Source organism: Mixophyes fleayi, chromosome 5, assembly GCF_038048845.1.
Source record: "Mixophyes fleayi isolate aMixFle1 chromosome 5, aMixFle1.hap1, whole genome shotgun sequence".
NCBI classification, from domain to species: domain Eukaryota; kingdom Metazoa; phylum Chordata; class Amphibia; order Anura; family Limnodynastidae; genus Mixophyes; species Mixophyes fleayi.
Window position 1 is genome coordinate 168,995,854 of NC_134406.1, and position 16,560 is coordinate 169,012,413.

Below are 16,560 nucleotides of genomic sequence, written 5' to 3' on the forward strand. Positions count from 1 at the left end.
TATTTAGTCTGGGGGAGAGTCTGTGCGTGACATGATAAATACTGCTGAGATGGGGACTGTGTGTGATATAGGGGATATACCGCATACTTGCCAATTTTCCCGGAATGTCACGGAGACTCCCGCATTTTGCGAGAGTCTCCCGGACTCCCGGGTGAGTGTGGCAATCTCCCGAATTCTGCCCACTTCACTAGGAAGTGCCCCACTTCCTAGTGAAGTGGGCAGAATTAGCTCCAAACGTCGCGATTCCCGGGGAATTACGGTAATTACGGTAATAGTGCACGTAATTACCGTTATTACTGTACCTTCAGGGAGCTGCGAGCTGAAAACCGGCTTAGTTTTGATTTCTCTTAAAAATAAAGATGCTCGCTAAAATTTTAAAATACAGAAGTTCCTACAAATAACATTGTGAATATTCAAATTAATTTAATTTAGAAAGGAAAGGGTTAGGGTTACCAGATGAAACATCTCCTACAGTTGCATTTCATCTTAGAGTCAACTGACTTTTTTTTGTTTTTTTTATGGGCTGAGCTGATTCAATAAATATTGATATTTTTGCTCATAGCGGTTTGATTATAAGTGAACCAACTCCATCTGCTCCCTCCTGCTGTTAGTTGTGTGCAATTTATATTTTTGTGTCAGGTATATGTTTTATGTATTATTTAAGGAAAGTTAAAGAATGTTTTTTACTGACAATTATTTGCATAAATAAATACTACCATGAGATTTTAATTGTATTACATGTAATATATTCACAAAGATATTGCTGATACATTTATATATCCACAAGCTATTCAAAAAAAGTTTAACTGATAGAAGTGCCTCCTTCTATACTTTCATTTGTGATTACGCTGCAAATAATATATGTCACATTTGATGTATATTACAGCTGTAAGTTTCTTATATATTTACTCAACATAAGGCTCAGTAATAGGAGACATATCAAATATTGAAATATATGAATATTAATTAGAGTGTGACTATCCCAAGCACCATCAGACAAACGTTTTGGGCTCCTGAGATGCTTCTTGTAATGTAATTAAACTAATGTAATCAAACTGTACAATACAGAGTCCTGATCAGCTGAGTGTAAGGCTGGGTACACACTACACTGTTTTCAGCCAATTATTAGGCCCATCAGATGATACACGACTGATTGGCCAAATATCACAGTAGCGTGTACCCTGGAATGATGAACGATCATCGTTCCAAAGCACAGATCATTGTTTCAGATGATTAGTCGTACTGGTTAAAAAATGTCTTTCAGTTATAAACAATGTATGTCCAATTCTGCCATGTGTATGCACTCTACAGACATGGAACGATAATCTAGCTATTTACTTGACGTTTGACAGCTGATGTCTGGGGTCCAAAGGCTGTCCATGCTAGTGAGGTGCAGGCAGGGTTAATGCTGCCCTGTGTGCTAGTCCCGTGCTGTGTGGGTAGCACCACTTTTCAGAGGGGGTATCTAAGCTTGACTTTACTGCAGCATAATGGTTCAGCCCATCAGCAGAGAGTGAGGAGGGAGTGAGGAGAGACATACTTCCTCCCTTGGTGCTCTCATCTCCTCCTTCGGTCTTCAGTATCACCTTTATGCTGACGACATTCACCTCTACATCTCTTCTCCTGATCTTTCCTCCAGCCTCCTCTCTTATGTATCTGACTGCCACTCTGCCATCTCCTCCTGGATGTCCTTGCTCTTTCTCAAAATTAACATCTCTAAAACTGAACTCATTGTCTTTCCTCTCCCTAGACTCCCCTCCCACCATGACCTCTCTATCATTGTTAACAACACCACCATCTCCTCTGTCACCCAACTCCGCTGCCTGGGTGTCACCCTCGACTCCTCACTCTCTTTTGGCCCCCACATTCAATCCCTTGCCCAAGTTTGTCGCTTCCAACAGCGCAACATTGCCCGCATCCGGCCCTTCCTCTCTCAGGATTCCACCAAAACCATCATCCATGCATTGATCATCTCCCACCTTGATTATTGCAACCTTCTCCTTACCGGCCTCCCCCACTCCCATCTCGCCCCCCTCCGCTCTATATACAATGCGGCTGCAAGACTCATCTTCCTTTCACCCCGCTCCTGCTCTGCCACCCCTCTCTGACTTGCCTTACACTGGCTCCTCTTTCTACAGAATCCTTTTCAAGCTCCTTACCATCACTTGCAAGGCTCTTTCCCAGTCTACTGCCCCCTATATCTCTAACCTCCTCTCCATTCACACTCCCTGCGCTCGGCCAATGACCATTGCCTCTCCTCCACTCTTACCACCTCTTCCCACTCCAGAATCCAAGACTTCTCCCGTGCGGCCTTCCTTCACTGTAATGACCTCCCTCGCTCCATCCGTCTCTCTCCTAATCTGTGCTCCTTCAAAGAGGCACTTAATACTCACCTGTTCCTCAAACCCTACCAACTATCCACTTAACCCCCTCCCTCCTCCTGGCCCCCCTTTTCTCTCCCCCATGCTTCAACTGGCTCCCCTTTGTGCCTGATTTTTGTTTACCCTCCCTTAGGATGTAAGCTCGCATGAGCAGGGACCTCATCCCTCCTGTCTCCATACTTGTTCTTCTGCTCCGTCTTGACTGCATTAGCCTGCCTGAAATTTCTGAAGTATTGGTATTTTCTGTTTACTGTTCAGTAGTGTTTCACCCTGTATAGTCTACTGTTTGTACTATGTACAGCACTGTGGAAATCTCGTGGCGCATAACAGATAAAGGATAATAATAATAATATGCAGGTAAATCTCTCACTGAAATATCAGCCTTGACAGATACTCTTTAAGTGTTGTCTCCTGCCACTGAACTCATTACTGCTATAGTAAAACAATTTTAAATTTCACAGCCAATGACTTTTACTTTGAAAGTTTGAAGATTTTCTCACTAAATTGCCCCCAAATTATGACTAGTTTTTTATATTCTTGTTATTTACGCTGGGTGAGATTCTTAATACCAATTACTATTTTGTATGTTATATAATCTGAGATTTATTGAACATGACTATTTAAAAAACTAGATTGTATTGTATTATAATTATTTCCAGTGGTTATGCCATATTGGGAGGTGTATTACTTTATGTATAATTATGAGGACAAGGACAGCTGTGCAGTCTAACGTACATGAATTCTTATTTTTTTATCCAGGACAACTATATCTAAATGCAATTGCTGAATTGCTGAAACAAACCCATGCCTTTAAGATACTGATTTATAGATCTTTAACTTCGCAGCAACTGATGCATATTTTTTATGTGCTAGGACTTAATTTCTTATATTTCACTGCATCTGTCCTGCCATCTAGTGGTAAAGTTACAATAGCACGTAATAAAGAATTGCATTCATAATACAAACAAATTATTATTATTATTTATTTTTTTTAGTATTGCAGTGGATTACAGGACATTGTCATTTCTGTCGCCAGCTTCTGGGAGATAAAAGAAAACCAACACACTGTATATCAGGGGATAACTGAAAAGGGAGGTAAGTGCCCTCCAATTCACTCTTGTTTCTACAGATGAGGACTGGCATTGAGAGCAGGGTGGGGCTTCCGTCACTGTTGCAATTATTTTTATGTGACTGTTTATTTGGTCTCAATGCTCTTGAGTCTATACCATTCGTCACACAATAGATCTTTTAGGTGAGAAATATGTGCAGACATAATTGTCCTGCATTGGAATATGGCTGCTAATGCTTTGCTGCATCCACATATAAATCTAAAACTGTCTGCTATTGTAAGCATGTAAAATGTTACAGCTGTATAATCAACTGCTTACTTGTGATAGCCTCTCAGGGCAACACATTTGAAGCCATCCCATAATACTTATTAGTTATTATTTTGTATTACTATTTTAATCATTGTGTGTATTATTACTACTAGTGTGGTATTGTGACAGTGTGGGCAGAAGGGTGGTATTGGGCAGTGTGGGGAGAGGGGTGGTATTGGTGCAGTGTGGGGAGAGGGGTGGAATTGGTTGGGGCAGTGTGGGGAGATGGGTGGTATTGGTTGGGGCAGTGTGGGGAGAGGGGTGGTATTGGTGCAGTGTGGGGAGAGGGGTGGAATTGGTTGGGGCAGTGTGGGGAGATGGTGGTATTGGTTGGGGCAGTGTGGGGAGAGGGGTGGTATTGGTGCAGTGTGGGGAGAGGGGTGGAATTGGTTGGGGCAGTGTGGGGAGATGGGTGGTATTGGTTGGGGCAGTGAGGGGAGATGGGTGGTATTGGTGCAGTGTGGGGAGATGGGTGGTATTGGGGCAGTGTGGGGAGAGGGGTGATATTGGTTGGGGCAGTGAGGGGAGATGGGTGGTATTGGGGCAGTGTGGGGAGAGGGGTGGTATTGGTTGGGGCAGTGAGGGGAGATGGGTGGTATTGTGACAGTGTGGGGAGAGGGGTGGTATTGGTTGGGGCAGTGAGGGGAGATGGGTGGTATTGTGACAGTGTGGGGAGAGGGGTGGTATTGGTTGGGGAAGTGAGGGGAGATGGGTGGTATTGGGCAGTGTGGGGAGATGGGTGGTATTGGTGCAGTGTGGGGAGATGGGTGGTATTGGTTGGGGCAGTGAGGGGAGATGGGTGGTATTGTGACAGTGTGGGCAGAAGGGTGGTATTGGGCAGTGTGGGGAGAGGGGTGGTATTGGGCAGTGTGGGGAGAGGGGTGGAATTGGTTGGGGCAGTGAGGGGAGATGGGTGGTATTGGGGCAGTGTGGGGAGAGTGGTGGTATTGGTTGGGGCAGTGAGGGGAGATGGGTGGTATTGGGCAGTGTGGGGAGAGGGGTGGTATTGGTTGGTGCAGTAAGGGGAGATGGGTGGTATTGTGACAGTGTGGGCAGAAGGGTGGTATTGGGCAGTGTGGGGAGAGGGGTGGTATTGGGCAGTGTGGGGAGAGGGGTGGAATTGGTTGGGGCAGTGAGGGGAGATGGGTGGTATTGGGGCAGTGTGGGGAGAGTGGTGGTATTGGTTGGGGCAGTGAGGGGAGATGGGTGGTATTGGGCAGTGTGGGGAGAGGGGTGGTATTGGTTGGTGCAGTAAGGGGAGATGGGTGGTATTGTGACAGTGTGGGCAGAAGGGTGGTATTGGGCAGTGTGGAGAGAGGGGTGGTATTGGGCAGTGTGGGGAGAGGGGTGGAATTGGTTGGGGCAGTGAGGGGAGATGGGTGGTATTGGGGCAGTGTGGGGAGAGGGGTGGTATTGGTTGGGGCAGTGAGGGGAGATGGGTGGTATTGTGACAGTGTGGGGAGAGGGGTGGTATTGGTTGGGGAAGTGAGGGGAGATGGGTGGTATTGGGCAGTGTGGCGAGATGGGTGGTATTGGTGCAGTGTGGGGAGATGGGTGGTATTGGTTGGGGCAGTGAGGGGAGATGGGTGGTATTGTGACAGTGTGGGCAGAAGGGTGGTATTGGGCAGTGTGGGGAGAGGGGTGGTATTGGTGCAGTGTGGGGAGAGGGGTGGAATTGATTGGGGCAGTGAGGGGAGATGGGTGGTATTGGGGCAGTGTGGGGAGATGGGTGGTATTGGGGCAGTGTGGGGAGAGTGGTGGTATTGGGGCAGTTTGCAGCAAGAGTGGTGGTGGTATTGCTATAGTATGGGAATAGTATATCCGATTTCTGTAATCTGGGAGCAGGGTTACTGTAATGTGAAGGGGCAGGATTGTGGAAGAGTGTATCACTGTAGCATAGGGGTGTCTAGGGGTATTGCTGTATTGTGTGGTTGATATTTATTATAAATTATATATTAATGACGTAATGGAGATGCTAATAATGTGCTAGCTAGGAGACATAGGCTCATTTTGTATATGTGATTTAATGTTGGACCTGGTGAGGGTGTGTATTATTTACTTGTCTTTCCAGGAGATGAGTGGTAACTATGCATTTCCAAACAGGACCCAACATTCCAGGATCCGGCCAAGCAGCAGCTGAGCTTAAGAAACCAGCAGGTAGTGTAAACAGGTAGGAAAGGGACTGTTTTGAATGTGGTGGGACTGTCTTGAGTACTAGGGCTAATAAATGTCATACTACCAAAATCCCCCAGATCCCTAGCCATTTACTTAAAATTTCCATACCACGAATTCTAAATTTCCACTTCGAGCACTGCATACATATATATGTGGCTTGTTTTGTGGACATCTGCCGTATATATTTGCGGTTTTTTACACTACGCAAACAGGCGTTTGGCCAACTCAGCAGCAGGCCTTCTATCTTTAAAATAGCTAAATACTGAATGAAATACAGTCGTGGCCAAAAGGTTTGAGAATTACATAAATATTATTTTTCACAAAGTCTGCTGCCTCAGTTTTTATGATGGCAATTTGCATATACTCCAGAATTTCATGAAGTGTGATCAGATGAATTGCAATTAATTTCAAAGTCCCTCTTTGCCATGACAATGAACTTTACCCCAAAAAATATTTCCACTACATTTCAGCCCTGCCACAAAAGTACCAGCTGACATTTGGTCAGCGATTCTGTCGTTAACAAAGGTGAGAGTGTTGAGGAGGACAAGGCTGGAGATCACTCTGTCATGCTGATTGAGTTAGAATAACAGACTGAAAGCTCTAAAAGGAGGGTGATGCTTGAAAACATTGTTCTTCCTCAGTTAACCATGTTTATCTGCAAGGAAACACATGCAGTCATCATTGCTTTATATAAAAAGGGCTTCACAGGCAAGGATATTGCTGATAGTCAGATTGCACCTAAATCAACCATTTATCGGATCATCAAGAACTTCAAGGAGTGAAGTTCAATAGTTGTGAAAAAGGCTTCAGGGCGCCCAAGAATGAGCAGCAAGCGCCAGGACCGTCTCCTAAAGTTGATTTAGCTGCGGGACTGGGGCACCACCACTGTAGACCTTGCTCAGGAATGACAGCAGGCAGGTGTGAGTGCATCTGCACGTACAGCGGGGCAGATCAAAACATCAAAATTTTGGGTCCATGGCTAGGAAACTCCCCAGACCTTAATCCCACTACGAACTTGTGGTCAATCCTCAAGAGGCTGTTGGATAAACAAAAACCCACAAATTCTGACAAACTCCAGCCATTGATTAAGCAAGAATGGGCGGCCATCAGTCAGTATGTGGCCCAGAAGTTGATTGACAGCATGCCAGGGCAAATTACAGAGGTCTTCAAAAAGAATGGTCAACACTGCAAATATTGACTTTTTGCATAAACTTAATGTAATTGTTAATAAAAGCCTTTGACACTTATGAAATGCTTGTAATTTTACTTCAGTATATCATAGCAACATCTGACAAAAAGGTCTAAAACACTGAAGCAGAAAACTTTGTGAAAGCCAATACTTGTGTCATTCTCAAAACTTTTGGTCATAACTTTACAATAATAGTATATATTAAACTATTTTTTTGAAATAAAGTCTAGATATATCTTTAGTTTATTTACATATTACAATTATCATGCTTTGTTGAAAGTATGAAGTATTTATAAAGTTAAAACATATTTGACCTGTAGGTGGCAATATCATACAAGTAATGCTAACTTAACATGCAGAATGGAAATAGAATTCTTTACTTCAACTTTATCTTTCTTACTCTTGGGGGCACATTATTTATTTAGAACCTATTTATCTGCTTTTCTGCATCTAGTATAATGAATGGAAAAAGGATTACTGTTCACTTAGCCTAGGAAAAATTAAGACTGTGACCATACTACACAAATTAAAAATGTTACTTAATCATACTTGCCAACTCTCCTGGAATGTCCGGGAGACTCCTGAAATTCGGGCCGGTCTCATGGACTCCCGGGAGAGCAGGCAAGACTCCTGCATCCCGCAACTGCCTTTCCAAAATGACGCGATTTACGGTGAAATGCGTCACTTTGGCGTGGTCCAAATGACGAGTTTGCCCCTCCCACCCTCAGTCACGCCCCTCTCCTGGACAGAATTTCCGAAAGCAGGCAAGTATATACTTAATGGTGATATATTGCAGAAACGTTTCTTGCTTTTTTGCATAAAGTATCTCAAAGACATGGATAGCATATTTGTTTCATACAGTATAAAGATCTAAAAACCATAAGCACTACCCCTTCTTGGACACAGTAAGCTCAAAAGGGAACAATTTCTGGTTATTTTTCCAATTACAGATAAATCAATGGGAAAATGGAAAATGTATGCCCTTGATAAGTGATCCTACAAGTATTTTATATATATAGATAATTCAAAAGGAAATACACTGGTGCCACCTATGTGTTATATCTAAATTATGTCTAAAATTAACATTAATAATTGTTTATGACTTTTTAAGACTTAAACCACAAGTTCAAATGCAGATTATTTTTGGGAAAAAAACATAACTTTCAAGTAGTTTTATATAAAACTAGAGAAACCTGGCGGAAACCGTCTTAAGTTAAAATGAAATGTATTGACTAAATTACTTTATCAACAGAATTCAATAACTTTTTTATACACTACATTACATTTAGAAATTTAATAAATGGAGTTCAATGAATAAATAACTATATTATCAATCACTATATTAAAGGAACTAAAAAATTCCTTTATGCACTACAATATATGTATAACTTCTTCCATCGAAGTTACATTGCTAGGCTTGGTCCCCACAAGACACGCCGATATGTGGCTGCCAATAACTGTCACAGTTTCTAGGTCACCCAGCAGGTCACATGTTCCAGGTAACCCAGCAGGGCTGCAAATAACTGTCACAGTTTCCAGACAATCCAGCAGGTCAGATGTTCCAGGTCAAGCAGGTGCACACGGAGAGTTCAGTTTATAGAGCAACCAGCAGGTGCACAGGTGTATTGCTAACTGCCACATTTTCCAGAGAACAATGGTAAGGCATTGTTGTAAATGGTGGGCGAAAGTTTTGCCAAAGAACTCCAAAACGATGCAACTGATTACAACGCCAATATTTTTCAGCAAACCTACAGACTAAAGACCTTTATGTGTCCTGCTCAGACAGCGGCATCATAGAAATAAGTCACTCATAATAGTTGTACTTATGCTATTAATATATAGATGGATACTATTAACTGTTTAATTTATTTAAAACTTTTAGGAGGTTATCAGATAAAAGAGTGATTGTACACCATACATCCTGGGCCTATTAAATGCATTCTAACCTAAATATTACACCTTGGTTGTTCTCTTTTTCTTTTGACCTGTTTACACATACCTTCACATCAGACCCCTGATATTAGATCATGTACCCACACTATTTTATTGTAAAAAGATGATCAGAAATGAATGTTTTATGGAAGATAAGTAGAGGAAAGGTGTGCTTTAGGACATGGTAAGCTCTAGTAGCATAGTTAGTAATGCCTTTATGCAGGCTGTGGAAAACCCTGCAGCAGAAATATTAATCTACATGCATCCTTATATACTTCCATCAGACAAATACAAAGATAAGTAAGGTTAGTGTGCCTTTACTGCAAGGAGTAGGATAAAACACATAATCACAAAACACATTCTGAATCTGAAACAGATGATATCTGAGAAGAGCTAGCATTCTGCTGTATAGTAAATATTAATATAATACCTGAGTACTACCGGTCCTCTCCCCCCTAACTTACTAAGGCTTCTTATCTCTCTCTGCTTCTCTTAGTTTTCTATGGTTCTCTAGGCTCTATATCATTTCACACTTACTCTCTTGGCTAGTGACTCCCCTCCCCCCATCCTGTTCCCTCCTTAATTTTCCTTTCCTCTCTCTACACTTTTCTCACAATCGAAATTACTTGTTTTTGTCTTAGCTATATGCTCTTTGGAAAGGTATTATTGTTTTGATTCACACGCTTTGTAAGTTTCCCTCCCTCTATTTATCCCCCGCAAAAATCAAGAAAATGTTTTTTATTTAAAAAAAATAATAAATAAATATATAATACCAAACACTTTGGGCATAATTCATTAAATAAAGTAATCCCAAAAAAATGAGTAACTTTGCACCTTGGCAAAACCCTGTTGCAATGAAGGGGGAGCCAAATGTAAAATGTGGGGACAGATTTATAGTTTGGGTAGGGCATGTCCTAAATCAACATTAAATGTCAGTGTAAAAATAAAGCTATCAAGTATTTATATGTTACATGAAAAAACAGCCAGTATTTAACTTATGTGCAAAATAATAAACTAATATGCACCCCTTGCATTGTAACGTGGTTTTGTCCAGGAGAAAAACTATTTTTTTTGCCTTTTTTTTCTTAATGAATCAGGCCCTTTATGTTTATCATGGCATATGATCTTTTACATACATAGTTGTGAATGTCTAAAACATTTTTTCTTAGTAAATAAATTGTATTTAGATATGTTATAGTATAGGTAGAACCAAGGCAGACAAAAGGGGGAAACAACAGGGACAGTTGTCTCATCCTGTCACAAGGAGGAACCAGCCTAGGCCTGAACATAGTGGTACTGCTGTTCTGGCAACTAGTAATGGAACTAACGTCTGTGTAGAACACACTGACACCTGATTAATCAGGGGACTGTCTGTCCGCCACACTAATATTTTGGGGGGGGGTTTCAGTGCTGGTGGTGAATTGCCAGAAAAATCACAACAATAGGGAACCAAAGGTTTGTTATAAATCGAACCATCTGATTATGCGCTGTGGTTTGGCCATGCACTCACATAACATCAGCAATGACGTCAACACTAGGGAGTGCACAGTAGACTCTGGGCACAATTTTCCTGGCACCTTTATCCTGACTGGAAAGAACAGAGGAGACATAGGGAATACAGTATGGACCGTTAAAGAGCAAATGTAAAGAGTAAGTGGTCAGCGCAAAAGCAAGTAAAAAAACTCATAGAGCATAGTGCCCAGCACAGTCGGACCCCCTGCCTTACCTCAGTTTCACACAGGCCATATCTGGGGAGAGTGGGTGAAGGAATCCCTCTGTGACTGAGCTGCACCACCAATGTCTCACCCAGGTGGGACTTCTCCTTGACTCTCTGGCTGAGGCTGTAATCTCAGGGACCCGCTGAAGAACACACACCCAGCCTTCACTCTCTATGGTTTTAGTTCAATCTCCTTCTGTAGCTGGCATGTTTGTGCAGCCCGCCTGGTGTGCTCCCCAAGCGTCATGTTGCCGGCACTCTGCTAAAGTGGTTGTTTTAACCTACTCCCAGGCTCCAGAGCACAACTGCTCCTTCTCCAGACTCAGGACCATGTTATGAGGACTGTCTATATTTACACAGTTATATTTAATGTTTCTTTCTTGATATCTTATAATAACTACGAAACTCTTACTTTTTGGTTTCCAGCTTTTGCCAGTACAACAAATAATATTTGAACATGTATGTGAAAGGGAAAGTTTGTGGAGGGGAGTGTGGAGAACGGGGAAGTGGGAAGGGGGGTTGTCCTGTTCTTGCCATCTGTCCTGGGCTCCATGATTTCTGATGCTGTTTCTGGTACTGCTTTATCACCTTTCATAGCTTATTACTTTTAGTTTACATCACACTGGATACTGCTATTAGCTATATGTGTTGGAATAAGTATAAAAACACACCTTTTAGCAATTCTAGTACATGCTGAAGCAAACATGACAGTATTAAAAACTACCAGTCTTGTTAAAAGCAATAGCATAGCAATGATCACAGATATAGCATCACACACAGCTAGATAATGTCTTACCGGATATTTTTATAGGGCTTTGGAAGCTTGGCTGAATCTTGTGAACATTATCATTTTTTAACACTTGGTCCAATGGGGATCTTTCAAAGAATGTCAGGACAACTTCTGATCTTGAATACTGAAAAATAATTAAGATATAAAGAGATGTAAAAGGCCATACAGTGGGAGAGGACAGGGAACAACAGGCAATCTATTTATCTATATATCAGTTGCGACAAACAAATCTAATCAGATTTATGAGGAGGTCATTTAACCTACGCATATCTTGGTAATGCAGTTGATGAGATTTGCTGGGATTTAGCAAAGGTCTTGGAACAGATTGGTACATAAGGTGAAAGCACCAGGATAACCATACATGGGCAAGTCCCGTGTAAATCCATGTTCAGTTTGGCTACATCGATGTGGTAACATTGAAGAGATGCAATGGAGCACAGATAGTGCAGTTGTACAATGACCAAATACACGGTCACAATGCAGTCATCATCTCCACATTTTCTCCTAGCCCCAATTGACATCGGAAAGATCAGAGGCCTGATTCATTAAGGTACTTAAATTAGGAAGTTTCTTATTTAAGTCTCCTGGACAAAACCATGTTACAATGCAAGGGGTGAAAATTAGTTTTCTGTTTTGCACATAAGTTAAATACTGACTGTTTTTTCATGTAGCACACAAATACTTGATAGCTTATTTGTACACTGAAATTTAAAGTTGATATTTGTGTGTTACATGAAAAAACAGTCAGTATTTAACTTATGTGCAAAACAGAAAACTAATTTTCACCCCTTGCATTGTAACATGGTTTTGTCCAGGAGACTTAAATAAGAAACTTCTTAATTTAAGTACCTTAATGAATCAGGCCCCAGATGGTTATCAGAATGGACTGTCAATTTTGACCTAATTGGTCAGCAGACTGGCAGATGTATGGGCACCTTCAGGTTAGTTACACAGGGCAGGATAGTAACTGTCTATAGAAAGATTATAACAGAATACAAATTGGGAAAGGAAATTGTAGATGTTGTTAAGTGTAGTTAAATTTAAATGAATACACCTAGGCCTTGGTAACAATTATGTTACTTATGGGTTCAATGGAGAAATAGCTGGATTTAGGAATACTAAGATGCTGCAAGAGCTCATAATACCTCGGCATGCATAAAACTCAAGAACACATGCCAGAGATGCCAATATAATTTTACCATTGCATTCACCATTGATTAGACCACATCTAGTATATGTGGATCAACTTTGGGCAAAAGACAGATAAAGAAATGAAGATGGTGCTGAGGAATGGACGGGTTACATTTAAATGAAAAAACTAGATAAATTGGGTTAGTTTGCTTTAGAAAAGAGGCTCCTTTATGTATTTAACTTTAAACTAATATTAAAGTTTATGTTACAAACATTTCATAACCAGAATTAGGTCGGGTACAAGATTACAGTCACTGTGACATAGAAAGGGGCTTTTCATTGTAAGGGCAATCAGGTCGCATTTCCTGTCAAGGCAAACGGTGTTGAAAAGAAAATCACCATATATTTCAATATGGATTGGATGCCTTTCTGAGAGTAAATTATGTATTTCACTGTAGTGAGTAAATAACATAGATGTCCTGATGTCTTTTACCTGAACCCAAATCCATATTCATGTATCCTGTCTGTTGGAGGTTTACCTGTACTCTTGTACTCTTGCATAGACTATCTGCCTGTATATAAATGTATTGTTACTATAAGACAGGTACACCTTGTAAATGAGCTTGCTCAGTGGTGTCGCCTGGAAAAATAAAGAATTTAATTGAATGATTAATTACCGTATAGACTCATAAAGGAAATATTTTTACTCTGTGAGGCTAATGTGTCAGCGCTCACTGGAAGTTTATTTTACTTTCCCTTTATAATATATAAAAGGTTGAATTTGATAAGTGTTCAAACTCACTATGGGGCCTATCTCTGGCGGAAACTGTTTTTTTTTGTCAGAGATAGACCTATACATCAAGGGGTTGCAGTTGAATGTTGCAGAACAGATACTATTATTGTAAAATAATTATTTTTTGAATAATTCATGGTCTCATGGTTTCCAAGGTTGTTTCCTAATACTCTTCATGACACAGTATACTGTAGTCACTAAAAGGAACATTATCAACGCAAATTTTATTATGTTATATAAAAGTATATATATATATACAAGTTAACCCGTGCATGATACTCATGCATTCTAGTCAAATCAAGCTACTTAAGGTCTTAAAAAGTTTCTTGTCATGCATTTGGGCCAAGCCCAGGCCTCCTCAGGGGAAGAGCGTTACTTCCCGACACAAGCGCCCTTTTTAATGTGTGTTCATGAGGTAAAATTACATCACGAAAATGAGTTTGACCCCTAAACTCGTAAATTTAGCCTTTACTACCCCTCCCACAGGGGAAGGGGGGATGATGGAAGTTAACTGACTTCACTATTCTAATTTTTTGGTCAAATAATGTCAGTATACCAAATTTCAGGTCAATTGGATGAGCCCTTTCTGAGAAAAGTTTTTTCCACACACACACACACACACACACACACACTAACACATGCCGCTACACATGTGTGTTCATGAGGTAAAATTACCTCACGAAAATGAGTTTGAGCCCTCAACTCGTAAATTTAGCCTTTACTACCCCTCCCACGGGGGGAAGGGGGGATGATGGAAGTTAACTGACTTCACTATTCTACTTTTTTTTGTCAAATAATGTCAGTATACCAAATTTCAGGTCAATTGGATGAGCCCTTTCTGAGAAAATAGTTTTTTCCACACACACACACTAACACACGCCGCTAGGCTTTTACTTTTATATATTAGATAATGCTAAGAATTTAGGTCAGTGTATAACTCCGCCCAGCAGGTGGCGCTGCAGCTTCTTTCTTTTTTTCCACACACAGACTAACACACGCCGCTAGGCTTTTATATTATAGATATATATATAATATTAAATAAATTATTATATTATATAATATATTATGTTGTAGCATCTCTATAGTATTCTGGTGACTCATTTTTTTTACACCAGCTGTTATTGTTGTCAATGGTGAGGTTTAAGGAATAAGTTGACACTGGTGTCTTTACCTTTGCTCAAGCTCTGTTGTGTTTGACTATCATAAACGGAGCAGGATCATTATGTAATGCGGAAAATGGTGTGTTTACACATAGACTTTGGAAAACAATGAAAATGGATGGCAGATCTGGGGTGGATGTAAAGATATTGAGCATTAATGGGAAGATTTACTAAAGGTGTAAGTTTTACTCCAGCTTAACAAATCCATTTCCAATACCAGTCATATATTTGTCAATATATAGCAATCAATTCCAGTATAGATGTAGTATTGTATGCACAAAAGACATAGTAGCGGCATATGCTAATTGCTGTAATACCCCTATGACTTATCATTCAGTCTTAGCACATGTTTCAAATGACATAAGGCTTATGTGTGTATAATGCTACAGCAATATTCAGATTTACTCTTACACTTTGACTTAATACACTATGAAAAATGCCCTACATGTTTTTCTTTACTTGTGATTTAATGACCAGAGGCCCTCCAGATGTCCTTATTATGATGAATAGCAAGTGCTTGGTCTAACAGTTCAATAAACTACAATATAATAATGATATATGTCAGTGTACATTTATTATATGGTTTTTAACATTATTTACATTGCCAGAAGTACCCTATCTTTATGTATTGATTAAAAAGCATGCAAAGTCACTTTTGGAATACTAATCTATATTGAAAAGTGTGTTTAATACTAACATAAACAATGTAACTAAGATAACTGATGTGTTTATATTTAACTCTGTTCAGCATGCTGGCTGTTCTGTCTTTTAAACAGAGTGGACATTTTCAAACAGCTTCTTAAGAGGATTATGCTTCACTATTTTGCTTCTCTCTAAGATAGTTCAGAAGCCAGATCATGTTAGTCTCCTAAGTAAAATAAATGTTGTATTCACAGTGTGAATTCTCACACACAAAGGTGCATGCTATTAAACTCAACTAAAGCAAAAACTGACATAATGGGGGAGATTTACTAATTTGTGGTTTGATAACACTGCAGCTTTTCCAGAGTTTTAATGTGCGATTTGTAAACCAATCAAAGCTCATAAAATGAAACTGCAAGGTTTAAAAGCGCCATCCAGATTTTTAGTGATGGGAGGTATAGAAACCTTCCCATGTAGCAAGTGGCGGTTTATCAAACCTCATGATACACAATTGCTTTTTAGTAAAATTAAAAAATAGACATGGTTCACACAAATGAGATGCTATTTCAGCTATTTTACCTGTCAGGAAGAGAAAAAAATAAATGGAAGCCCAGTGCGACTCAGCATCGGGAGAGGGAGAAACTATCAGGCTCCCACACCTACAGCCCATAACTGTTCCTGCATGCTGGCGTTTGTAGAACTACAGGACTGACTATGGGGCTCACTGGTGCGATCATCTCAGCTGCAAACTTCTTCTGACTCACAGACATTCTATAAAGCTCTTTACAGCCGGCATCATTCGCGCTGGTTGACCCTGAGATAGATGGGAAGTGCTCTCTCCCAGCCGGGCAGAGCTTGTGGGGAGGTCTGATGGCCAAGAAAGGGCATGTAAGGAGATCCATGGGTCATCTGGGGAAGTCTGAGGGGCATATGGGGAGGTCTGATGGCCATGAAAGGGCATGTAGGGAGGTCCATGGGTCATCTGGGGAAGTCTGAGGGGCATATGGGGAGGTCTGATGGCCATGAAAGGGCATGTAAGGAGATCCATGGGTCATCTGGGGAAGTCTGAGGGGCATATGGGGAGGTCTGATGGGTGTGTGGGGAGATTTGAGTTGCATGTTGGGTTGTTTGGAGCACTTGGGTGGTTTGCCCTGAACCATAAGGGGCTTGGGGTTTGCAAACTACCGTACATGGGATGTGAAATGAGTTTTCAGACTCACAACAGCAGAACAGTAAATCCTGTGGTTTGGCTCTGAAAACCGCGTCCAATG

At 40.9% G+C, this 16,560-nt stretch overlaps 1 protein-coding gene across 1 annotated transcript in view; it reads right to left on the reverse strand.

Moving 5' to 3' along the window:
* The window catches only part of PXDC1 (PX domain containing 1), a 59,453-nt gene that overhangs the window by 17,691 nt on the left and 25,202 nt on the right, over positions 1-16,560 (reverse strand). The window contains exon 3 of the mRNA XM_075213002.1: positions 11,570-11,687. Coding sequence (XP_075069103.1) covers positions 11,570-11,687 — 118 coding nt within the window. The remainder of the gene's footprint in view (positions 1-11,569; positions 11,688-16,560) is intronic.